At 43.2% G+C, this 26,994-nt stretch overlaps 1 protein-coding gene across 2 annotated transcripts in view; it reads right to left on the bottom strand.

Moving 5' to 3' along the window:
• Nucleotides 1-26,994, bottom strand: part of DZIP1 (DAZ interacting zinc finger protein 1) — a 48,216-nt gene that overhangs the window by 13,659 nt on the left and 7,563 nt on the right. The window contains exons 7-15 of one of the 2 annotated variants that reach the window (XM_040267352.1): nucleotides 24,750-24,874; nucleotides 24,110-24,271; nucleotides 21,967-22,104; nucleotides 18,785-18,847; nucleotides 12,842-12,982; nucleotides 12,332-12,380; nucleotides 10,837-10,893; nucleotides 8,354-8,410; nucleotides 3,027-3,086 (exon numbers count right to left, since the gene is read on the bottom strand). In XM_040267352.1, coding sequence (XP_040123286.1) covers nucleotides 3,027-3,086; nucleotides 8,354-8,410; nucleotides 10,837-10,893; nucleotides 12,332-12,380; nucleotides 12,842-12,982; nucleotides 18,785-18,847; nucleotides 21,967-22,104; nucleotides 24,110-24,271; nucleotides 24,750-24,874 — 852 coding nt within the window. The remainder of the gene's footprint in view (nucleotides 1-3,026; nucleotides 3,087-8,353; nucleotides 8,411-10,836; nucleotides 10,894-12,331; nucleotides 12,381-12,841; nucleotides 12,983-18,784; nucleotides 18,848-21,966; nucleotides 22,105-24,109; nucleotides 24,272-24,749; nucleotides 24,875-26,994) is intronic. The other variant, XM_040267354.1, reaches the window with a different exon arrangement.

The raw sequence follows: 26,994 nt of genomic DNA on the forward strand, positions 1-26,994 counted from the left end.
AAATAGATGCACCTGAGCTAGGCAAAGATAATTCTTTGGCCAGCACCTCAGATACAAAAAAAAACAACACAGAAGCACAGTCTGAAGAGAGGCTCCGGGACACAGGGCCACAAGCAGGGCTCAAGCGACACCGGGAATGGACTGGCCACAGTCTAGAAGAGTTGCAAGGCCGTTGATAGAGGTAACTCAATTCATTTGCTGGCTGGTCCAAGTTCACCTTCAGCCCTGATGACAAGTTCATTTTGATGCCTAAGTTCCCCCAAATGATAAAAGATTTCCCTCTGTCCTTAAATTCCTTCATAAGTAGGTGCTCACTTTGGAAAGTCATTTGTGAATAATTAGAAAAACTTTTATACGAAGAAGTCTTATGAGCCTGGGGCTGGCAAGACAGAAGCAAGAGAAAGAAGGTAGAATAGATAGGAAAAGATAATAAAGATAAACCTTTTCTGTAAAGGTGAAATGAATGACTTGAAAGACGATCAGAGCTGAAGATTTTAGGTAAAGCACATATTGTTTCACCAAGATCAAGACAAACTATTCTAGAAGTCCGCATTTCCTCTAATTAAAAAACGTGAAGCATGCCCAAGCAGATGGCCAGGCTAACGCATAATAGCCCATACATGTAATCAGTTATATCAGACTCATTAACGCACCATACCATTCATGGTGAGCAAATAATTGTAGTGCAAAGCAAGCAGTTAAACAAAACAAAAAGCAACACGCAACAGAATTTCTGAGTTGGAAGGGACTTGATCGTCTAGTACTCAATTTCCTCATTACTCACAGGACTCTAAAACCAGAGAGGTAGAGAATTCCCCAAAGGCCACCCAGCCAGTCCTGCAAAGGCTGGACCTGTTTGCCTTCCTCCATCACTTTGTCCTTTGCATTAAACCATGGAAAACAGAAAACCTAGACCTTAGGCCCAGCCACTGTCACTAATTAAACTCAATGACCTGGAGCAAGCTCCTAATCCCCTTGTGTTCCAGGTTTCTGAAAAATAAAGTAACCCCTGAGATCCCTCCTGGCCCTCGCATTCTAACATCCAACGGAAATGAGATCAAGTCTGCCTCAAAGGATGAGTTAATTCTTGGTAAAAAAGCTGTAGTGTTTTTGCAAATCACTGCCAAAATTCAGCTGCACAGGCATTTGTCTGCAAATGTTAGTACAAGCAGAGGAATTTATTGATGGCAATTAGTCTGCTGCTAGCCGGCTGGCTCCACAGAGGCACTAGAAAGATGCAGTCACTGGTTTCTGTAACAGTGCGCTGGGACTCAGTTGATCCCAGTGGTCCTCAGCACTCACCCATCTCCACCAGAGCTGTGTCTGAACACACAATGGGTGGCAAAGATGAGTTTCCCAGCTTGGCTCCCTAAATGTGGCAACAGCCAATGATGGTGTTTGCCATCAGCAACGCAAACCTTACATTGTCTGAGTAGAAGAAACCTAAAAGAAGCCCAGGCAGAATGTGCAGTGGGTGAAACCTAGAACTGAAATGGTGATGATGGACAAACCAGGAGTCCTCTTGGAACCTAGCTGACTCATTTTAAACAGTACAAACTATGTAACTGGAGACACTAGTTTCAAAATTTTGGACCCTATCTATGAACCTCCTGACATTTTCATTGGGATTCTTCCAAGAATAAGGGATCTTGTGTTCCGGACATCAATAAATGATACTTATGAAAAAGCAAGCACGTTACATGCAAGTAAAATGAGAAAAAAATATCATGCAGATGTTACAGATATGCTTGATTTAGTCCCTTCTCAATCTGTATCCTTATACAAAAAAAAAAAAAAAAATTGGGACAAGTCTAGAGAACACAGAAGTTATAACATTAAGAATTTACATATTAGAATGTATAATTTTACTTTTCTTCCTAACAAAAATGATACAACCACAGCCCATATAAATATTAACAATTTGAGAATTGATGCTTTTGAACTGTGGTGTTGGAGAAGACTCTTGAGAGTCCTTTGGACTGCAAGGAGATCCAACCAATCCATTCTGAAGGAGATCAGCCCTGGGATTTCTTTGGAAGGAATGATGCTAAAGCTGAAACTCCAGTAGTTTGGCCACCTCATGCAAAGAGTTGACTCATTGGAAAAGACTCTGATGCTGGGAGGGATTGGGGGCAGGAGGAGAAGGGGATGACAGAGGATGAGACGGCTGGATGGCATCACCAACTCGATGGATGTGAGTTTGAGTGAACTCCGAGAGTTGGTGATGGACAGGGAGGCTTGGCGTGCTGCAATTCATGGGGTCGCAAAGAGTCGGACACGACTGAGCAACTGAACTGAACTGAACTGACTGAAAGAAGTAAAATATGGTAAAGCATTACTAAGGAGAAAATTATGATAAACTGATCCAAATATAATTGTTTTAGGGTCTCTAAGTCATTAGGAAATACTATTAATAATGTAAATAAACATTCACAAACTTTAAAAATTAGTTGATAGGAAATAATTTTTATTATTACTGCCAAATAAAATGAGGAAGCAGTAATAACTTTAATTAACTCCCCAAACCTGTAACTGCTCTCAAATTCTGCCATTGAGATATTCTGCATGTAAATATTCCACATTCAGAGCTTAGACATTATGCCTTCCTTGCTATTAAAAACAGTTTTTGAAACGGGCACTTTACTTATTCATTTGGTAGATTCAGGGTATGAGAAATGCCTATTGTGGTATTGATATTTTTATATAATCTGGCACGAAACTGTCAATTTTTCACCTGATCAGAAAATCTTGGCACTGAATATGGCTTAAAATTTTTTTTCAAGTTCCCTGACATAGAAAATTTCTTACTCATATGCTAAAAAAACAGTAAGGCAGGGAGGAACTATAACAGCACATTATGGGAACAGGATGCCAGAATACTACAGACAGATTGGGAATGTAATCCAAACATAAATGCCTTCCTAATTTTGATACCCTACGATAAGACTCAAGTACTTTCAAAGCTTGGGTTTTAGCATCTAAATGTGACTGATGCAGATATAAACCCTGATCAAGCTCATTGTTACCTTTTTCTTCCTCTGAAAGTTCTTCTATTGGTTCCAGTATGTGCGATGAGAATGCCTGTTCTATTAACGAGGAAAAATAAGAAAAGTACAGACAGGACAACAGCAAAGTAAAGTTAGTTCCTTTCAAACAATTTTGAAAGACATCGTTCCATTGTACTTTAACCAGGCCTGAAATAGCAGGCCTGAAATGGGAAAAAAATGTTAAGGCAAGGCAGTCAGTTAAAGCTGGTTACTTTTCCACAGTATCCGCCCTTTCTATGTATTTTCTGTTAACTTCACTCTCAGGAAATTATATTTTTAAATAATTAGGTTAAAATTTCTTGCTCATCAACTTAGTGCCAGACATGATTTCTTTAAGGCACAAGGACACAACTACAGAAGTTCTTCTTCACTTATCCCTAAAAATATTTTTGACACATATATATTTCCCTTATATAATATATATATATATTTCCCTATATCTTATATACATGTTCTTATATCTTATATCTATATTTTTCCTTATATAAAAAAATATATGTATTTTTTCCTTATATCTTAATCAGGTAGCTAAATAGAAAATTATTGAAACAATTTCAATTTCCAAAGATAAAAACATAAAAAATTCCCAGGGCCCTGGGGTTCCCACTTCTTTTTAGCCCCAGGGCCTTCGAGTAGAAGGACCAGAATAGTAGAAGGGCAAGAAGAGGTCTCTTGGGATCAGCAGGAGGACTTAGACCCACTCTCATCATACACCTCTGTGTCCCTAAACAACGTTTCATGTGCTCCCAGAAAATCAACGGGGTAAAGCTGTCATCAACAGATGACAGATGAAGGTGGGCTCTTCCCAATCCCACCCCAGAAGAGTGAGCGGGGGAGATGAAGTCTCTGGGTGACTTCCCAGGGAAATGTCACCGTGCACACACAAGAAAACCTAGGGCAGCATGGATAAAGCAAACCCCATCTATCAGCAGAGGGAAGAGGAGGGCAGGGTTTGGCTGAAGGTCTAACTAACCACAGCAGTCAGGCATTAGGGCACAGAGGGAAATGCAACCAAAAGCCTGGCTTAGGAGGTGCCTGGTTCACTCATTTTCAGCCTGGAGGCTGACACAGGTTGCCTGAACAGAGAGCCGTTCACGGGCTCCCACAAACAGAAGCCATTTCATTCCACCACCAGACCCCAGGGTGGGTGACTGGGAGGGTAATAGTGGCCACCAATTACTCCCTGGGCTTCCAGGCACAGACCTAAGTGCTTTGCATGTATTATCTCAGATTTACTACTTCCTACTTTGAAGGTCTTCTAATTTATTAAAGGGTATTTATGGTACTCTATTTTAGGCATATAAAAATATATATACATAAACACACACATATATATAATAGCTATATTTAAGTGTTTATAACTAGGCTCTTACAGCTAGTTCAGCAATATACTCAACATCTCTAACACTGACTATATGGGAGAAATGCATTTTAAACTACTTTCAAATGAACTGTCAGCACACAGTGTATCAGTAAATAGGATTCCACTTTAATTCTGAAACATAAACATGGCCCCACCACAAAGGAGCATGTGATTTGAACCCTGTAACACAAGTGGTGAACACCACAAATGTGCTTTTGAATTTATTATTCAGCATCAAGATTTTAAAGTTATACATGTGTAACTACGGGTGGTGGTGGACGTTAACTAGACGTGGTGATTATTTTGCAACATATACAAATATCAAATCATTATATTGTATACCTGCAAATAATATAATATTATATGTTAACTATACTTCAATAAAAAGTTTAAAAATTAAAAAAGTAAGGTTACACAAGTATTCTCCTAATTTGAACTGCTGAAAACAGAGATTTAAGAGGATAGCTAATTTCATTTTTTTAAGTCACATAGTTTATATTTTATTGTAATTTCTGAAAAAGACAAAAATAAAAGTTATGAGGAAAACTTTTATAAAATCTTACAATATCATAATATACATACTTATTATATTATAGGGATAATCCTATGATTTATCTTTCTTGAGTCAGGATTAATGGTCAAAATCTGACATTTCCTACCGTGATGCAGAAGGCAGGGGAAGGACAGATTCCTGAATCTGGGCTCCTACAATAATAAAGGCTGAGGAAGTGAGGTTGACCAGACCCCAGAGCACCGAAAGCAGGCTGATATCCCAAATTTGGGATGGAAGGCCTGCCATCCTCATGCTTTATAAGCTGAGACCTCCAGGGTAAGAGTTGAAACGCTCAGAGGCTTCCAGAAAAATCTTTATGTCAGTCTCCCACCATTACCTCCAGAAGAAAAACCCCCAGTTCTTCACCCAGCCCTTTCTCCACTGGCTGACTTTGTTGGACTTGATCGCTCCACCCTAGAAGCTAATGTTTAGCCTGTGCATGCTCAGCGACTTCTGCTCCAAAGGCCTTGCCTCATCCATCCTGACCACAGCCCAGTGGAGTAGCCAAGACCCTTCTCCCCATCTGGCAAACAAGGAAACCCAAGTCCACAGTCTCATGACTCAACCATGAATCCAGACTGCTTCCAAACTCCTGGCTCTTGGCCATGAAGCTCCAGTGCCTTCCCACTGATGCCCATTTGGTTTGTCTTCCAGACATCACCCAGCCAGTACCTGAGCTCATCATGTTCTGGCCTTTCTCTCTCCTTTGCTCCCCAATCACCCGCACAGCCTTTCCACCAATCCCATGGAACAGCTGTTATGTTCACTCCCTCCCATTTCATCACCATAACCCTAATCCCTAGGTAAGGAATCTCTTGCTTAGTTGCTCAGTCGTGTCTGACTCTTTGCAACCCCACGGACAGTAGCCCACCAAGCTCCTCTGTCCATGGGATTCTCCAGGGAGGAATACTGGAGTGGGTTGCCATTTCCTTCTCCAGGGGATCTTCCTGACCCAGGGACTGAACCCACATCTCCAGCTTGGCAGGCAGATTCTCTACCACTGAGCCACCTGGGAAGCCTGTCACAAAGGAGAGGAGACCATTCAAGGACAGACTAGGAATCTCTCAGACTATGTCTAACATCACCAACTGATCTCCCAGCTCAGATTCTTTGAATTCTTCCTGCAGCTCAGCTCTCCAACCCTGCCATGCTCAGTCTCTGAACATTCAGCAGCTATGAAATGCCGCAAGAACGACCCAAACAGCTTCAGTCCATCACTCAGTGGTTGCCATAAGCAACCTCAACCAACATCCCTCCAATCTCTTCTGCACATTCCCTACTCTGTCAACAAATTCATCGGCACCAATAATTCACATCCAGTGCTCTCCTGCCACCTTTTGCTGCTAATTTTTGCCTGTCTCAGCAGAAAGGAGCAGCCAGTACCCCTCTCTCTAGGGCAACGCATATCTTATAACTGTTCACCTCGACTCTGGACAACTCCACAATGCCCCTCCCACCTCTAAAACTCCCAGTCAGACCTGTTGAGACCTCTACTGCAGCTACCTCTGGGATCAACGTCCCTTTAACGCCCAACCCTGCTTCTCTCATGGGTGTCATCTGAGAGCAGTGCCCAAATCTCACCTACAAACCTCCACCCCACAGCCTGTGTCTCGGGGAACCCAACCTCAGCTGGTGAGTAATCATGAGATTTTTTCATGGTAAAGGACCTCATCAAGGTTTATGATGGAACAAAAGGAAAGACAGAGAGGAAGCTGGGCTAATTAATGTTGTGCAATCCATGACCAACCCTCCCTATCCCCTCCAACCCCCTGCACCTGGGGAAGCTGCCGTGGCTGGGGGCAGGGGCAGTGGGCCCCCGCCAAGCCGGCTCCTCACTCCTAACCATTGAGATGCTCACAAATCAGCTTTGATCCCAATCCAAGGGCTGTGGGCCTCAGGCCAGTCTGGCATTTAAAATGAGCATTTCAATCACAGCAGATGCCAGCAAGGGAGCATGGCTAATTCATGCAGCCCCAGCCTGGGCAGGGCGGGATCCACACAGAACACGATGCTCTAACGCTGACAGACTTGTTGGGACCCAGGAATCAGCCCCAGATAGCATTCCATGCCTACCATATGTGTCCCTGCTCGGGCACCAAAGATATAAACAACAAAAACACGGCTCTCGTATAATGTCAGATAGGAGGCTAGCAATAACAAAGGGGAAACAAAAGAAGCTAAAACACATGTTGATGTACAAAAAGAAATAGCCAGCAATGCCTTATAAAAATCAACCCTAAAAAAGGAGGCAACAGAGAGATATTAACCTGACATAAATAATATGAATAGACAATAATTGTTAGAAATGATTTCCTCATATATTCATATATAATTCATATTGAATATATTCACATATTTATCTCTGTTACTGCTTCAAAGGGAAAAAACCCTGCATGTTCTAAACACTTGAAAATAATAACATCCAATATGTGAAGAATTTATGCATTACGTATTATAAACGCATGCCCAAGGGAACCAATCCCCCTGAAGTGATCTTAGGAAAAAAAATCAGGGACAGTAAATACTTCATCAGTCAGTCAGTGAGTAAGGAGAATAATTACAAAAGGCCATCATACATGAACCACAATATTTCTGAAGACAAAAAGACCAACTCAACTGGCCATAGATTTAAGTCCAAAGTAAAAGGCTAAATAGAGAAGTGGAATGAAGTAATCATTAGATTCCCGAAACATTTGTAGGTAAGACAGGAAAAAGATGGTCCCCCTCCCACTTTAATTCATTTAACACACAGCAGACCACAGGAAAACAATATATTGAAAACATACCATAAAAACTGCTAGCACCTTACTTGTATAAAAATGTTTATAAATATTCATCCTGTCTACTGGATCATGTTAATAACAATTATTACCCTGTGACCTGGTCCAAGACCTGGATCCTGGCAACAATTTCATCCAGGCGTTCCTACTTTTTCCTTTGGTTTCCATCACGTGTCTTTTCTAGATCTTCTCAACCAATCCCTGAAACTGTTTGCTTAAAAAAAGGTGATTAGCTGCCACATTGAAAGTTATACAAACAATCACGTATGCCCTGTGGCATGTGCTGGTTGGCTGGTCTAGTAGGAAAGTCACCCTCTTACCCGATACCTACTACTTTCCACCAAAAATCACAAATGCTCCAAGAACTATTCAGAGTTAAAAATCTCTACTTGTGAGCCCAGCAATAGAGACATTTTCTACTTTATGACTGGTAGGTTTGACTAGTTCATAGTAACATTACATAGGAAGACTGCAGTTTTATTAAGTGTTTTGTATTCATCAAAATGTTTTGTTTGCATAAATAATCCCCACAGAAGAACTTTTCAGTTAATAAGTTATCTAACTCAGGTGGAAACTGTATATAAAACGCTGAGACTTTGCTGAAACTTACCATGTGCCATTGTTAGACTTGACTTCGCATCCAGTGTCTGGGGAGCTGTGGCATTCACTGAAAAAGCATAAAAATGTAATTACAGGGTCCTGTATATACAGCATCAACATCTGAACATGAGGATAAACTGAGTATTCATTAAATTAGTCAAGGTATATTAATATACAGATCATGAGGGAACAAATGTTTCAAATGACAAAGATAGCACCAACTAACCTAAACCAAATTTATAACAATTTGAAATACAATCCACCCTTTTCAAATATACAAGTCAGTGGGTTTTAATACAGACACAGAGGTGTACAATCATACCCACTCTCAAGTTTTTGAACATACTCACTACATGTACACCTCCCCAAATACCCATCTCTATTAGCCCCATCTCTCCCTCCCTGCAGGCCTGGGCAACGAAGGATCTACTTTCTATCTCTATGGATTTGCTATTCTGGTCTTTACTTATAAATGGAATCCTACAATTCGTTATGTGACCTTCTGTAGTCCGCTTACTTTAACTTAGCATCATGTTTTCATGTTTCATCCATGTTGAAGCATGTGTCAGCATTAGCATGTCTTTTTATGGCCAAATAACATTCCATTTTGTAGACAGACCACATTTTATTTATCTATTCATTAGTTGATGGCCAATAGGGCTTTTTCCACTTTTTGACTATTAAGAATAATGCTGTTATGAATATTCATGTACAATAAACCAATTTTTAAGACTACCCCAATCACTGGGCTGAAAGACGCCTTTTAAAGGCATTAATTCAGCTAGAGCCTTTAGAAGAGTATACCTGATTCAAGTAAGACTGAACATTCTTTACATCAAAATATCTCAGAAAATTAGATTCCACTGCCTCTCTTATAATACTGAAATTTCTATCTGAGGTTCCTCTCTCAACTATTTGTCTTTACTGACTCTTTCCACAGCTTATTAAAAACAGATCTTTAATTCTAATCTTATCTAAGAAATACTGGTCACAAGCCCCAGCTACCCCTGTAGGCATAAAATTTCATCTTTACAATGGCTAGTGTGAAAGTGTTCAACTTCTAACTATGGGTAAACTGCTAACGATTTTGGAAATATGGCCTTTGAACCCATCTGCAACTTGCTAAGCTAGATCCAGGTTTGACAAACTACAGTCTATAAGACACACCAACACCTGCCTTTTTTTGTAAATAAAGTTTTATTGGAACATGTTATTGTTTCAGTGGGCTTCCCAGGTGGGTTAGTGGTGAAGAACCCACCTGCTAATGCAGGAGACTAAGAGGTGCGGGTTCAATCCCTGGGTCAGGAAGATCCCCTGGAGGAGGGCATGGCAACCCACTCCAGTATTCTTGCCTGGGAAATCCCATAGACAGAGGAGCCTGGCGGGCTACAATCCATGGGGCTGCAAAGAGTCAGACACAACTAAACCGACTTAGCACAACTGTTCCAATATTGTGCTGCTGCTGTTGCTGTTGCTGCTGCTGCTGCTAAGTTGCGTCAGTCGTGTCCGACTCTGTGCGACCCCATAGACGGAAGCCCACCAGGCTCCTCTGTCCCTGGGATTCTCCAGGCAAGAACACTGGAGTGGGTTGCCATGTCCTTCTCCAATATTGTGCTAAGTATATTTAAAATATAAACAATAGTAATTGAACGTCTTGTAATTTTTCCATACTTCTCTGAAATGCTTCTGTTCTCCCCTTAGCTCCACTCTTGGCACTTCAATTGTCCTCTCCTCCTCAGCATCTCTCAACCTCTTCAGCTTCCAGGACCAACATCAACAGGCCTCAAGAAGCAGTTGAGCATTTAAAACCACCAGCCTTTCTAGTCAATTGTGCCCACTTCCCAAACATGCTCATTAGTGTCCTTTCATCATTACAAGTCCTGGGCCCACATGCATGGCGTTCCATGCCCAGCCTCGAGGCAGGCCCTCCCTTACTATTCAGATCCTGTTCACACGCTTTCTGAATGGAACAAAAATATTTCAACTAATATTAAGAAGACAATCCACCCATTTCTCAATTGTACAGATTATGTCTTTTTGGATTCTAGCCAAATCCTGACAGCTCTGGAAGACAGCGGTGCTGTGACTTTGTGAGTGACTGACCCAAGGGCCTTGGGTCAAACCCTGTAGCACGGGGTCTCAGAGATGCCAAAATGTGGTCACGACACACAGTCACATTGTCACAGTGCTTTGCCTTGGGAAACCCAGAGCATGCACTGGGGTGGTGCCAAGGAAATTTTAGCCATTCTTTTATTAGGCAAACTGTTAAGGTAATAGGTATGGCTAACCAAAACCACCACAAAATCACACGGACATTTATAATAGTGGATTTTAGAACCAGGTCAAGGCCAGGAATCAAAATAGATCATTATGTAATCTCCAGACACACTGATGTTCCAAGAATCATCTCTAAAAAGAGTAAGTAGAAGTTATATATGGGTTTAAGCACTTTAAAACTATCTTTAGAACCCTGAGCCTATTACAGAAACTTACTTGATACAGTTGGGGCAGTTGGCTTAGATTCAAAAGTTTGCCAGGTTAAAAGATTCCCTGAAATAAAAAAAGATAAATTAATAACAAAACCCACAAGCTATGGGTTACATTTTGCTAGTGTACATCCTAATATTTTCCCCCAAAATACAATACATGAAATGTACCAACATGTAGCGACTTGTTACAACAAAGATGCTTAACATAAATCCCTTAAAAGTTAACTTGTTCCTAAAATTATTTTTCAAATATTTATTCTAATTATTCAGGTTTTCCTAATTATCTGAACTGTAACTATTCCAAGAGAAGTTACAGCCACCCTTTCCAAAACTTGATCTTAAAACAAGGAAAGCAAGTGTCTAGGTCAACATATAGGCCAATCTCATTTTACTGCACTTATTGCACTTTTACAAAGTGAAGGTTTGTGGCAACACTGCATCGTCAGGTGACAGCATTTTTAGCAATACAGTATATGTGCATTTTTTAGACATAATGCTATTGTACACTTAATAGACTATGGTATAGTATAAGCATAATTCATATACACTGGAAAATCAAAAAAAATTGTGTGACTCACTGTATTGTGATTACTGGTTGTATTGCAGTGGTCTGCAACTGAACCTGCAATATTTCCAAGACATGCCTGCATTTCTCATGACCCCAGAAACAGGGAGGAAATGCAACCCATACACCCAGTACCAATTCCCATTTGGCATCCCTCAAGTAGACAAAAGATGCCCTACTATCTGAGACAGATGGGAACCAAGACTGGGACCACTCAGAAGGCAATCAGGCAGAAGGCAAGCTTGATGCTATGATGGGAGACTCTGTACTTCTGACTCCCAGTCCCACTTCTGGACCAGTTCCTGAATGTTGTGGAGATGGGTGGCTATCATTGCTATTTTCAGTAGGCTGTATATCCCCCCACTATACTTAGAGCAAACCTTCAACCCCAGCAGACCATAACACAGAATTGCACATCGAGCCTCCATAGCACTTTAGGCTAATTAAGAGTTTACTATCAATAACAATAGCCAACATTGATGAGTATTTAACAGGTGCTCTTTACATGTTTTCCCATTTAATCCTCATAACAAGTCTATGATGTAAATACTACTAATATTCCAGCTTCTGAGCTGAGGAAACAGGGGCAGAGGCTCACAAAGCTACAAAGAGATGGGAGCTGAACCCAGCCTGCCTCTGGACTCTGCGCTTTTAATCCTAAGTCATCTAACTGCACATTCATCCAGGGGTACTGAGCATGTATTATGTGCATAACAATACTCTGATAAAAAGGACAGGAGACCATTTGATGACAGATTAGGTATTTGAAATTCTTCAACTCTCTGGGTTGTGGTAACAGAGCTCCCAAGTCAAAATAACTAGAGGAATGTCATCTTAGCACCTATGAACCATCTTAGCCCCACATTCACCAATGTTCAGCGCACAGTTAGGATGGCCCAGCTTGCCTTCAGCACTGGGATCCTGGTCCACTTACCTTTGGGTTCACTGACACTGTTTAACGGTTTACTGGTGAACTCTTTAATCTGCAAAGAGGAACAGGCTTTCAGCGATCCATGTTTGAAACTAGACAGGGATGTACTGGATGATCAACAGATACTCGGCTCAGGAAACGAACCTTTTCACTAAATGCCCCAAAGACACAGGACATGTGGACTTCAATGACATGGAGACAAACGTTTTATAAAAGCAGCATTTGGATTCACCTGCTTCTCAAAGGAATTAGCGAAAGAAAGTCTTAGGTGCCTTCACATTTATCCTGAATTCTAACTGAATAAATCTGATTGCTCTATAGTATTTCAAAAATACTTAAAAAAAATTATTGACTTGGACAAACAACCATGGGGAGTGAGGAGGTGGGAAGATATTCTATCTTCATCTTATCCAACTTACAAATGCTCTAAAGACACGTTCTTAAATAAGCTGCACTGGTTACAGAAAAATGGTGCCTGTATATATATATATATATATATATACACCAAAATACCTGCTGTCTCTGAGTGATGATCAGCTCGTTCTGTTCCTGGAGCCTCTGCCCTAGTTCTTCTATCCTTTTCTTATAGAAGACATTGCTTGCATTTAGATCGTCTATCATTGAAGTTCGAAGTTTCTCTATATGTGACAGGAGCTGCAAGAAAACGAGGAAGAAAGGCATGCATATGGAACCTGCAAGCAAATTTCTTCTTTCTGCAGTTTGTATGTACACACCCCGCCTTCTCACTGGCTTATGTCGTCTACACATTGACTAACTCTCTAATCATGGTGTCCCAAGGCCCTGGTTGTTACAAGGGGCTTCATCTCTGTTCCTAGGGAGCTCATGGCCCAAAACAGACAACATTGATCATGTGAACGGCGTAGTGACCCATTACATGAAATCACATGGGGAGGAGCAAGGATAAAGGACTGGGCCACCCGCAGAGCAACTCCGACCCCAGGCAGTCCTCACATATCATCCCAGCTGGAAAGCACACTCCCCCAGCCAAAGAGCCCAACTTAATTATTTTATACACCTAGCAGTCTCTGTCCTTTAGCAGGTTTTCAATAAATATTTACTGAGAAATGGAAGGGGGTTGGGGGTTGAGGAAAAGAGGAAGAGAGGAGGGAGAAGGGTGGAGAGAGGGTGGAAAGGATGGATGGAGGAAGGGAAGAGAAGGAAGGGAAGCACAGGGCAGATAGATCCAAAGATGCACAGATTCATCTCTAGAGGGAATATCAGTTCTGGACAAGAATTCAAGAAAAGGAACTTCCCTGGTGGTCAAGGCTAAGATTTGTGCTTCCAATGCAGGGGACCTGGGTTTGATCCCTGGTCAGGTAACTAGATCCCACCAGCCACAACTAAGATCCTGCATGCTGCAAAAGACCCAGCCCAGCCAAATTAATTAACTAAATATTTTTTGAAAAAGAATACAAGAATTTGGTTTCAAAAATTCAAGGAAACATTCTTAAAGCAATTTCAGATGTTGCTTAAAAGGAGGAGAAAAAACCCTTGGTAAATGGCACGAAGGACATTCCAAGCCTGTGGCCTGGGAATGGAGACAAGGAAGTGCAGGTCAGAAAAGGCGGGTAACTGTGTTGAGAGGAGCACAGAGAGAGCCTGAAGCAGCATTTCCTAACTGGAGAGGTTCGTTTGTTTTTTAAACAAACACTCAACACGTTTTAAAGGCTAAAAGGTTAAGCACATCTTGTTGAATCTACACCACAGCATCATGGATACATGTTTTGACCCCGTTGTCCAGATGGGGAAACTCAGTCTAGAGAGGTAAGTAGCTGACCCACATGCAGACAGCTGGAGGAGGGAAGAGCCCAGACCTCAGCTTTCTTGTCTTCCAAGTCCACACTCTCAAACTTAGTGTCTGTGTCACGAGATGTGTTAAGAAATTGTGCATGCGTGCTCAGCTGCTCAGTCTTGTTTGACTCTTTGTGACCCTATGGACTGTACACCGCCAGGCTCCTCTGTCCTTGGGATTTCCCAGGAAAGAATACTGGGTCGGGCTGCCATTTCCTCCTCCAAGGGATCTTCCTGACCCAGGGATGGAACCCATGTCTCCTGCATCTCTGGGTTTCTCATTCCAGCAGCTTCTCCAGTTGTGGACCACGGGCTCTAGGCACGGGGGCTTCAGTCGTTGTGGCTCTCGGGCCCTAGAGTGCAGGTGCATGGGCTTAGCTGCCCTGTGGTACATGAAGTCGTCCCGGACCAGGGATCAAACCCATGTCCCCTGCATTGGCGAGCAGATTCTTATCCACTATACCACCAGGGAAGTCCTAGAGTTCATGTCTTGTGACTTTCTACCACTGCAAGTTTTACATTTTTTTTCTCTACCAGCCACATCACCCCATTCTGCTGTCCTTTTACTGCAGGACCATTCCACAACGTCCCAAGCTCTAAGAGTCTTCTGTTGGGCGGAAAAGGGCATGCCACCATTTACCTGTGGTTCCCTTTGAACTCCTACCACTGTTATTTAAAAACAAAACCAAAAAAAAAAAAAAAGACTGCCAAGAATTTAGGTAAAGCAATAAAAAGTTGGCAAACGCAACTTCCCGTAAGCAGAGAAATACAATATGTGCATTGTAGGAACGAACAGTAGGCACCAATCATGTGGAATAATTGATAGTCAGGTCTCGGGCACAGACCACTAAACCTGAGGGAATTCGCCTCTCTGCTGGGGTTTAAGAGGAATGAAGGGAGAAGCAAGGAGCTTCTGAACAAGCAAAGCCAACAGACGAGGGAGCAGCGTAGCCTGGTGGCAGCACCAAAACTCCCTGCTCCCAGCACGTGGGGCGGGGTGCCTCCCTCAGAACCAGACCTTCCCTTCCTCTCTGTCGCCCCCTGCAGGGGCCAAGTGGGAACGTCTACAGCTTACACGAGGTGCCTCCCTCAGAACCAGACCGTCCCTTCCTCTCTGTCGCCACCTGCAGGGGCCAAGTGGGAACGTCTACAGCTTACACAGCAGTCTAGCCAGAAAGCCACTGAAATTCCCACAGCTGCCTGGAACGCAAGAGGCTTAAAGGAGCAAGGGCTAAAATCCCCTATTAAAAACGAAACCTGAATTTCTGTCCCTAAACCTCCGTGTGCTAAAGAAGCTTTGAAGAATAAAAGTAGGACTTCAAATCGTAAGAGCAGTGGTTCAAACCATGGATCCAAAACACAATGATCTGGGGTCTGCTGCTGCTGTTATTGGTGTTTATTTTTTTCCAAACTCTGCATGTCCCAGACTCACCTGCCAAATGAGTCTCGGGAACTGCTGCCTTAGAGCATCTCAAAGGAAAGATTCAGGATTCTTACAGAAAAGCAACTGCTCTAAGTTGTCTGTTTCCCTCCCCTGCTGGCTAAGTGCCTCAAGAATGACAGGCGAACAAGGCAGCGGGGCAGATAAGCAGGGACCCAAGGTTAAGAGGATCTGGATTCAAATATCATGCTCACACTAACAGACAGCTCTTTCCACCCTGCTCTTCTGCCCCCTACAATCAGCATCCCTCTCTCCGCAAAAAAAAAAAAAAAAAAAAAAAAAGGCTGAGTGATCCCCTTGTTGGCCACCTATCAACCTTCTGCATTCATTTAGCAAATATTTAGTAAGCCCCTAAGAACGGATGCTTTCAAACTGTGGTGCTGGAGATGACTTCTTCAGAGTTCCTTGGACTGCCAGGAGATCAAACCAGTCAATCCTAAAGGAAATCAACCCTGTCTATTCATTGGAAGGACTGATGCTAAAGCTGAAGCTCCAATACTTTGGCCACCTGATGCAAAGAGCCAACTCACTGGAAAAGACCCTGATGCTGGGAAAGACTGAGGGCAGGAAGAAAAGTGGGGGGACAGAGGATGAGATGGTCGGATGGCATCACTGACTTGATGGACATGAGTTTGAGCAAACTCAGGGAGATGGTGATGGGACAGGGAAGCCTGGCATGCTGCAGTCCATGGGGCCTCAAAGAGTCGAACACAACTGAGCAACTGAACAACAACCAGCACATTTTAGGAACATTATTAGATTCTGGGAATACAGTGGAGGAGTAAACAGAGCCCTTCCCTCAAAAGGCTAATGATCTGGCTGGAGAGACAGACAATAAACAAGTAAACTACTTAAAATAGTGATCAGTCAGAGGTACACTTGTGAGGTGATGAGAATAATTAAGGGAGAGGATCGCGAGCCTGGATGGAGTGGTCTTGGGTGACTTCAAGTGTCTTAAAGGAGGAGAATGAAGGCAGGAGCGATGCTCTCCTATTGGCCCTGAGGAAGTCACAGTCAGGTTGTGAACTGCGGAGCTGAGGGTCTCACTCCACCCTGACTCCCACGGCTGACCATAGGGAACTGCACATTGCCAACCATCTGAACAGGCTTTGGAGAGTCCCCAGAGCCCCAGAGGAGACAGCTCGGCTGACACCTCCAATGCAGCTCGTGAAACCCCGAGCAAAAGACCCAGCTAAGCCGTGCCTGGATTTCTATCCCATGGAAACTGACATACTAAATCTGTAGTAATTTGCAACACAGCAGAGAAAATTAGGGCTTTCCTGGTAGCTCAGGTGGTGAAGAATCTGCCTGTAATGCAGGAAACCTGAGTTTGATCCCTGGGTTGGGAAGATCTCCTGGAGAAGGGGGGACTGGGAACCCACTCCAGTACTCTTGCCTGGAGAATTCCATGGACAGAGGAGCCTAGTGGGCTACAGTCCATGGGATCACAAAGAGTAGGATACAACTGAGTGACTAACACTTTCACTTTCAGAGAAAACTAAATCAGATGGGAAGGAGCCAGCTGCATAAGGAGCAAGGGGAAGTACCTCCCAGAAGTAAAAAAACCACGTGTACAAGGAGAAAAAAGGCTGTGTGTTCTATAAATTACCAGAAGGCCATCATAGCTAAAATAGTAGGTTGAGAGAGAGGATCAGGACGAGCTGAGCAGCCAGGTTGTTCTGTCTGCTCTGCAGAGAGTAGATTATAAGAGAGGAAGGCTGGAACTGGAAGACCGGATAGACCCAAAAGGGGTTTCCCTTTTGGAAATGCTGGGAGCTCAGTGGAGAAGCAATGGAAGGCATAGAAATGTCCGGAAAAACATGGATATGAGATACTCAGCAGGACCCATCAATAGCCTGGAACTGGGAGTTGAGGAGGAGATGGGAATCAATGTCTGCACTTGAGTGGACGAGGATGCCATCAGCCAAAAAGAAAAAGATGTCTGGGAACAAACCCAAGGACCTCATTTTAGACACATCACATTTAAAAAGTTGTGCAGAGGCCGAGTACCAAGCTGGCTATCTCGTCTGGAGCTCAGAAGGGTGGCTTAGGTTGGAGAAATGAATTGGGTGTTATATCTACTCATAGGCCAGCCACTATTTTTAACAAACTCTCTCTGTCCAATTGCTGGAGCAATAGAACCATGAGAAATAAGTTTCTGTTGTTTATCAGCCACCCAGTCTATCCTGTTTGCCCAAAAGGGGATACAAAGGGCTATAAAACACATATAATTTAAAGTGAAAAAATAAACAGATGTTTTCCTACCTAAAAATCTCAAATAAATTTATTTTATATTTTTGCACTATTATAAAAGCATCTTAACACTTAAATTTCTGATGTACCTAGCAGAAAGGAAACAAGTGTTGCAATTAATTTTTGTTTTCATTAAAATGACTTAAAAAGTGACTTTAATATAAACAGTCCTCGTTTTTATAGACAGACCTGGAGATACTGTGGATTAAGTTCCAGATCATAGCAATAGAGCCAAATTGCAATAAAATGAGTCGCATGAATTTTTTAGTATCCTACTGCATGTAAAAGTTATGTTATACTACACTGTGGCCCATTAAGTGTACAATAACATTATGTCTAAAAAACGATACACATATGTTAATTTAAAATACTTTACTGCTAAAAAATGCACCATCTGACAATGCAGGGTTGCCACAAAACTTCAATTTATATAAAACACAATTATCTGCAAAGTGCAATAAAACAAGGTAGGCCTGTATTCAAAACTTAGATTGCCACTCTGTAATATAGAAAAATTAGAAATATGTATTCAACAATGAAGAAGAGATTAAACAGCTGATGATACATCAATAAGATCATCATGGAGTCATTAAAAAAAAATCACAATTTTGAAGAATATTTTAAAACATAGGAAAATGTTTATGATATATTAAATGAAAATGTATAAAGTTATAGATATAAAGCATAATTTTAAAACTGTGAGACAAATTATATGTATGGGTCTCTATACCTAAAGAAGCACATTTACAGCATCAAAAAGACTGAAGAAATTATAACAAAGCAGTAGCACTGATTATCTTTGGCATTGGAATTATAAGTAATTTAAGTTTTTGTTATACATTTCTCTACAAATTGTTTTCAGTGGACAAATATTATCTTTATTATAAAGATAGCAAATATTCTTTTTGAAAAGACCCACTTTTTATAGGCCAATCATTTCTTAATCTTACCCGGCTCTTTTCTTTCTTGTGTTCTTGATGAAGAGCCTGAACACGAGCTGTCCACTTGCTTTCCTGCAAAACAGTAAAATAGGAGAAAGTCAGGTCCAACTATAATAATGACAGGCTTCCCAGGTATCACTAGTGGTAAAGAACCTGCCTACCAATGAAGGAGAAATAAGAGATGTGGGTTTGATCCCGGGGTAGGGAAGATCCCCTGGAGGAGGGCATGACAACCCACTCCAGTATTCCTGCCTGGAAAATTCCATGGACAGACGAGCCTGGTGGGCTGTCCATTGGGTCGCAAAGAGTCAGACATGACTGAAGCCACTTAGCATGCACTCATAATAATGACATCTACTCAGAACGAGAGCTTCTTTTTCAATGAGTATCTAAGAAACCCAACTATTTGGGTTTTTAAAGACGAATACAGTCAGAAACGTTTAATCACACTTGCACCTGGTTTTCACCTTACATCCTGAGGCAGAGGTCAACAAATATTTTCTATTAAGGGGCTAATAGAAAATATGTTAGACTCGGGGGGCCAGATGACTCACTACTACCAGGAATGGGAGAACAGCCATAAGTAATATGTGAATGAACAGCCACAGATGATACATAGTAGCAAGGCTGCGTCTCAGTGCTTAGTTGTTCAGTCCAGTCCGACTCTGCAATCCCATGGACTGTCCCCGCCAGGTTCCTCTGTCCATGGGGATTCTCCAGGCAAGAATACTGGAGTGGGTTGCCATGCCCTCCTCCAGGGGATCTTCCCTACCCAGGCATAGAACCCAGGTCTCCTACATTGCAGGCAGATTCTTTACCATCTGAGCCACCAAGGAAGCTCTGTGTTTCAATAAAACTTCATTTAAAAAAACCAGGTGTCAGCCTGCCAACCTAAGAAGTCAAAAGGAAACGTCACGGTTTCTGAGTCTATGGGTTATGAACTGACAGAGCTCACAGGAAGGCCTCAGACAAATTCACGTGGCACCTGAGAGTTTCATAGCCGAGTCCCTCAGCTAGTGAGAGAGCAGCCTGCTGGGAGCAACCATCAGGACCCAATTCCTGAGTCCCTGCCGTATACCTGCACCTCACTGGGCAGCTGCAGCAGGCTGTGCGCATGCATGCTAAGTCGCAACAGTCGTGTCCAACTCTGCGACCCCCTGGACTGTAGCCCTCCAGGCTCCTCTGTCCATGGGATTTCCCAGACAAGAATACTGGCATGGGTTGCCATGCCCTCCTGCAGGGGATCTTCCCAACCCAGGGACTGAACCAGCGCCTCTTATGCCTTCTGCATTGGCAGGCGGGTTCTTTACTACTGGTGCCACCAGGCTGGTAGAGGACTAAGAGGCAGGCCGTGCCCTCCCTGGGGGCGGTTGGGGGGAAGGTGGACATAACAATGGGAGTGTTCCACATAATGGCACGTGGTCAGGTCCAGCTTGGAGGACTGTGGCATGCATTAACCCAGAGGCCCGGGAGAACTTTCCAGAAGAGATGCCATTGCAGCTGAGTAAGTGACGGGGCCTGAAAACTAGGAGGTACATGACAAAGAAAGCTGGAACCAGGCGCTTTTAGGCACTGCTGGTGTGTCGAGGTAAAGCCAAGAATGGTGGGAGATAGCAGGACCAGATGCCCAGGGGCTCAAATGGATCTAGAGTTTGTTCTGTGAAAAACAGGGAGTCACCGAAGGATTTTAGGCAGGGTGGTGGTGTGTTCAGCCTGGCTGCAACGCAGAAGGTAGATCTGGGGGAGAGAGGCAAGACAAGAAGCTGTGGTTGTAGTCCATATTCACAAACACATCTGTTTTTTTTAATTTTTAAATTTTGTCTTAGGGTATAGCTGGTTGGGCTTCCCAGCTGGCGCTAGTGGTAAAGAACCTGCCTACCAATGCAGGAGACAAAACGGATGCTGGTTCGATCCTTTGGTTGGGAAGATCCCCTGGAGGAGGGCATGGCAATCCACTCCAGTATTCTTGCCTGGGAAATCCCATGGACAGAGGAACCTGGCGGGCTACAGTCCCGGAGGTCACACAGAGTCGGACACAACTAAAATGACTTAGCACACACATGCAGGACCGTTTCACAAGGTTGTGATAATTTCAGGGGACCAGCGAAGGGACTCAACCATTCTCATACATGTATCCATTTTCCTCCAGATCCCCCCTTCCATCCAGGCTGCCGCATAACATTGAGTCGTTCCATGTGTTATACAATAGGTCCCTGAAAAACACATTTACTTTTTAAAATGATGTAATACTGCTTTTTGAAAAAAATCGTGACTTCATAAGCTTTAATCTCTATGTTTTCTGGCTAAAAAAAGTTCTCCTAAGTCAGTGTGACCAAAAGAGCCAGGATGAGGGCCGTACTGATTACTGAGGTTCACTTCCAGATGATTGCAATTCATCTGATATGTGTAACAGATCATCAGCTCACCAGTGCAGCTGTATACGCTCTGAAAAAACAGTCTGTGCTTCAAAATGCCTTTCTATGCCTTTCGAAAGTGGGCCTTCATCTGAAACATGAAAAATAACTACTAAGGTAATATGAACTAATTCAAACAGATTTCATTTGAGGGAAAATTAAACAACTTTGCCAGACGTTCTGTATCCACATCTATTAGTCAATCAGTAAGCATCTCATAAAGAAAGCTGAGTGCCAAAGAATGGATGCTTTTGAACTGTGGTGTTAGAGAAGACTCTTGAACAAGAGTCCCTTGGACAGCAAGGAGATCCAACCAGTCCACCCTAAAGTAAATCAGCCCTGAATAATCATTGGAAGGACTGATGCTAAAGCTGAAGCTCCAATACTTTGGCCACCTGATGCGAAGAACTGACTCATTTGAAAAAACCCTGATGCTGGGAAAGATTGAAGGCAGGAGGAGAAGGAGACAACAGAGGATGAGATGCTTGGATGGCATCACTGACTCGATGGACATGAGTTTGAGTAAGCTCCAGGAGTTGGTGATGGACAGGGAAGCCTGGCATGCTACAGTCCATGGGGTTGCAAAGAATCGGACACAAGTGAGTGACTGAACTGAAGTATCTAATGAATATCTATTATGAATTACACATGCAATAGGAGACAAGAAAAAAAGAATTAGTCACTGTCACCATCACTGAAAGAGACACTTTTTCTTAGATGATGTCTCCTATAAATTACTTCACCAAGAAAAATCAGTAGTCACCCACTTCTGTATACCTGATTGTCAAGTAGCTGCATCACATTTTGGAAATCCTGGGGATGCTGTGGACGGTCTTCTTTAAACTCATGGGCATCTTTTAGCGTGCCTATGTTAGACTTGATCTGCATATTGGACTTCTGGATTTCTGACAATTGCTATAAAATAAAAGTAAAAATCACTGGTAAAAATGTTCATACTTCTATAAGACTGAAACAGAGGGCCTCCCTGGTGGCTCAGTGGTAAAGAATCCACCTGCGAATGCAGCAGATGCGGGTTCAATCCCTGATCCATGAAGATCCCACATGCCATGCAGCAACTAAGCCCATGCGCCACAACTATCGAGCCCGTGCTCTAGAGCCTGGGAGCCGCAACTACTGAGCCCACAGGCCACAACTACCGAAGCTGGCGTGTCTTAGAGTCCATGCTCTGCAACAAGAGAAACCAGTGCAATGAGAAGCTCGAGCTTCACAACTAGAGCATAGCCGCAGCTCTCCCCAGCTAGAGAAAAGCTTGCAGAGCAACGAAGACCCAGCACAGCCAAAAAAATAATGTTTTTAGTTTTTAATTAAGAAATAAAGACTGAAACAGAGAACAAAATTGGGGCGTCTGTAGCCACATATTAAATCTGACTATCCTACAAGACAACACATCGTGCTTCTCTTCACAGTGGTTTTCCTGTTTTACTTCTTCCAATAAAAGAATATGCACAGGGTGTCAAAGGGAAAGGAAAACCTAACTTTCTAATCTTAGGCGATGGGCGATGGGCAGGTTAACAGTTGCCAGAAACAGGAATTGGGTGCAGTTGATAGACTGGGTAATTTAGTGAGGAGGCCAGAAGGGGGCGACAGAGGATGAGATGGTTGGAGGGCATCACCAGCTCCAAGTTTGAGCAAACTCCAGGAGATGGTGCAGGGCAGGGAAGCCTGGCATGCTGCAGTCCACGGTGTCGCAAAGAGTCAGACACGACTGAGCAACTGAACAACAACAACTGCCCAAGAGCTCTGATGCTCAGACCCAAGGGAGGTGACGTGGGGACACCTAAACCAACAGGGAGTTGCCTGAAGGAAGCCCTACAGAAAAGACACAGTGAGCCACCCCACGTTAACTTCCCCTCAACTTTTTATCTGCAAATTACAACTTACGGAAAAGTCGAAAGGACAGTATAATGAACATCCATTTCACTGCCACCAATAGCTAACTAACCCTGGGCCACATTTGCTTTATAGACAGCGGCTGGCAAACTTTTTCTGTAAAGAGCCAGATAGTATTTGACTTTGGAGACACGTAAGGTCTTGGTCACAGCGACTCAATTCCATGGCGGCAGCACAAAAGCTCCATAGAGAAAGTGTAGAGGAAACTGCACAGCTGTATTCCAAAATACTCTCTTGTAGACACACCGGAAGGTCAACTGATACCATTTTCATGTCATGAAATATATTTTGACTTTGTTCAGCCACTTTAAAGTGTAAAAACCTTTCTTAGATCAAGGGCCATACAAAATCAGGTGGTTTGCTAGATTTGGGTCCCAAGTCATAGTTTGCCCATCCCCATGAGAGGGTTCAGGGCGTTTTAGAGAAGGATCTTCGCAGTTTTCCCAAACTACCCCTCTGTTTCAGTTTATAAAACATGTTGCCCCTAGAGGGAGCTCGAGAATCTTCCCTGGTCTCCTTTGCTTCCCTGGGACCAAGGCTGCTGCCACAGGGAAGTGGGAGGGGCTGCATTTAATCACATCCAGCTCACCCACCTCACTCAGACTGAACAGGCCTGTCTTTCTGGGTCAGCTTCTTTCTCCCACATTGGGGATCTGTATCAGTCTTTCTAGAAAGTTCCTTTGGAACTCTGGAAAGCTCCAAAACTTGGGGAAGGGGTTATGGTTTCAGGCTATCCAAATCTAATGAGTTAAGCAAGAGGGCCCTTCTCTGATCTGACCCAAATGTACCAACTGTTCTGCACTGGGGTTTGGGGCCAGAGCTCATGCTCTTAAGAACTTGCTCTGTTTTCCATATGCCCGAGCTCCCTAGGCTCTCAGGGAGCATGGGAGTCTGGGCCAGGGCACGATAAAGGAACTTGTGGGTCTGAGGGTCATATTTCCACTGTTATGCCACCCCTAAAGGCCACAACTCTGTCAACGCTATGAGGACTCCTAGGTTTAATACTCACATATTCTAATGCTGAGTTCTTAGAAGTCAGTTCTTTAAACTCCTTCATAAACATTTCCTTGACTTTTTCCATTTCATCAACTAGTTTCTCCTTTTCTTCTTCTTTCCATCTATCAAATAACTTCAGAAATTCTTCCTCTTTTGTTTTCTGCATTTCATATTCCTGAAATCAATTTAATACATGGCTTTAAAAGCTCTGACATGAAGCAAGCCTGCAGAATAATAAATGGGCACAGCTTCACCTCACATGGGTCGGTGAGACTTGCAAATTTCAGTTAGGCCTTTCTTGTTTTGTTGCAAAAATCACTGCGTATAAAGGGAGGTCTGTGCAGAATGATTTTCCCAAACCAGAGGCAGCACAGAGCATCCTTTTGTCCTTACATCTCTTAAAGTATAAACACAGAGGTCCAAAGTCTCAAAAATTCCTAGAGACTATACAATCTGCCAAGACTGAATCATGAAGAAACAGAAAATCCAAATAGACCAATAAGGAGGAGAGATTGAATCAGTAATCAAGAGAAACTCCCAATGAAGAGAAGTTCAGGACCTGATGGTTTCACTGGTGAACTCTACTGAATATTTAAAGGGAACGAACCCCAATCCTTCCCAACACATCACTGCTTCAGAATTCAGCCTCATACCTTAGAGAGCCTGACTGCGTGGGCATGCTGTGCAGCCTCTAGCTGAGACTTGGTGAGCTGCAGCTGCTCCTTCAACATGTCGATCTCACTTTGGAGCTTGTCCGTCTGAGCCCTTGCCTTATACTCTGTTGTAACAGAAATATCATTAAAATACCATCTCTTAGAAACCCACTGGAAAACTTACAGGGTACAGTGCTACTAATAAGACAAAGACAAAGGAAACTGCTTTTTCTTGGGATATTACTCTTTTTCATGCTGCACGAGCCAACTTTACTCTTTACTTTGTATTTTCAGCCCTTTGCATCGTTGGGCACCGAATTATTTTTAAGCAGATTCTTTCAGCCACTGGGTTGAGGTTGGATTAACCCTGCAGAGGCAGGGTGAGAGCCCATTCAGGGAGCAAAGGAATAATCCTGGGCTCTTCTCCAAGACGCCTGTCTCAATCAGAGAAAGGAAATCAACAGCTTCAACCGCAGGTACCACAATATTGAAATCTCTATGGTCACCATCTTTCTGGCTCCCACGGAACTCTGCTGAACATGTCATCAGTGCTCAGACAAGTAGAGGCTGGCACTCAAAATGCAAACTTGGGCCACAACCCATCCATGGGGCAAAAATGAACTACTGAGAAGTTGTAAAAGGAAGCAACAAGTGAAGGGAAGAACACTTATGTTCATGTACTTACATGCAGATGTACACATGACTGAATGGATATACATGTGTCTGTGAGTGTAGACATGAAAGGTATGGAAACCAAAGTAGAAAGTCAGAATCTCAAAGATGACCTGAAGAAATAATACTCATTTCAGAGTCTGAAATACTCTCTGAAACGAGTATGAGATAGAATAAGATACTGAAACAGAAGAGAAAGAAGGTCAGTTTCACACTGAAGAATGATAGGTTAATTTAAAATATATTTAATCTTCCCAATTTCTCCAATATACTATTAAACTGTATCCACGATTCATGGCTTATAAGTGGAATTTTATGCTATTCATATTGTTTATACAAAGCTCAGCTGTTTCCTAAATAAATCTATCAGAAATAGGCAGAAATGGAAACAAGCCCAAAAGGGAGGGAAAAGCAGGTACAGGTAGTGAGTAACAAGCTAGAAGTATAAACGTCCAGGTACCAAAAACATTTAGATCATAATGAGCATTTCCATGGGTTACTGTGGCAATCTGTAGAGTTGCTCTGATCTGCTCATGGAGAAACAGGCCTTGCATTCTTCGCTTCTGAGAACATTTAGATTAGTTGCAAACCTGGTTCCTTGCAAGCCACAGAGCCCCTCCCCTCTTCTGTTCCTTCAATTAGCCCCTCTAGGCACTGGTTAATTCACACTGGCACCCAAACACATCTTAGTATCTCCCACTGCAAATAAGATAATAATCTTCCCTTGGTCCCACTTTCCCTCCAGATACTGCCTCCTGTCCCTGCTTTCTCTCCCAGCAAACGTTACTGAAATAAATGGCTGTAATCGACATGACCACTTCCTGGCCGGATCCTCAGCTCAGCTCACTCCAGTCCAGCTTTTGTCCCCAGCAGTTTGCTGCCACTATGTCAAGGCCACCAACGGCCATTTGGTCACTTCTTGGTCTTTATCTTACTCTGTGCCTCAAGATCACTGGGGGTCAATGCCTCCTTCTTGGAACCCTCATGCCCCTTGGTTTCCATGACAACACACTCTCCACTTCCCTCCTGCCTCCATCACTGCAATTTCTCACTGTCAGCTGCTCCTCCTGGGCTCCTAGTGCGGGGCTGGCCCTGAGTTGTCTTCTCTTTTTAAGTGACCTCATCCAGCCCAGTTCTGCTAACTTCTCCCAGGTTTTTATCTCCAGCCTGGGCCTCTACCTTGACCTCCAGCATCTCCACATGCATAGTGATTGTATGTGTGACTTGAGTGTACCCAGAGCCAACCCAAATTCCCCATCCTTCTTCCTCCCTCAGTGTGCTCCCCTCCTGGTCCTCCCCTCAGTAAACATGATAACCATTCACCCATTTCTACAGGACAGAAGCCCAGGATCATCTTTACTTCATCTCCAGCTCCCACGTGGAGTCACATCTCTGTGGTCTCTGTGTCCAGAATAAATCCTCTCCATCTCCACGTCTCCCACCTCCCGTCCTGGTCCAGCTGCCGCCTTCTCTCCCTTGGGCTACCTGCTGCAGCCTCCTCACGCTTCAACCTGCTTCCATCTCCTTCCCTACCGTCTGTTCCCCGCCCACTAGTAGATGGGTCATGTAAAGG

This window comes from Oryx dammah, unplaced genomic scaffold (genome assembly GCF_014754425.2).
Source record: "Oryx dammah isolate SB20612 unplaced genomic scaffold, SCBI_Odam_1.1 HiC_scaffold_24, whole genome shotgun sequence".
Classification (NCBI taxonomy): Eukaryota; Metazoa; Chordata; class Mammalia; order Artiodactyla; family Bovidae; genus Oryx; species Oryx dammah.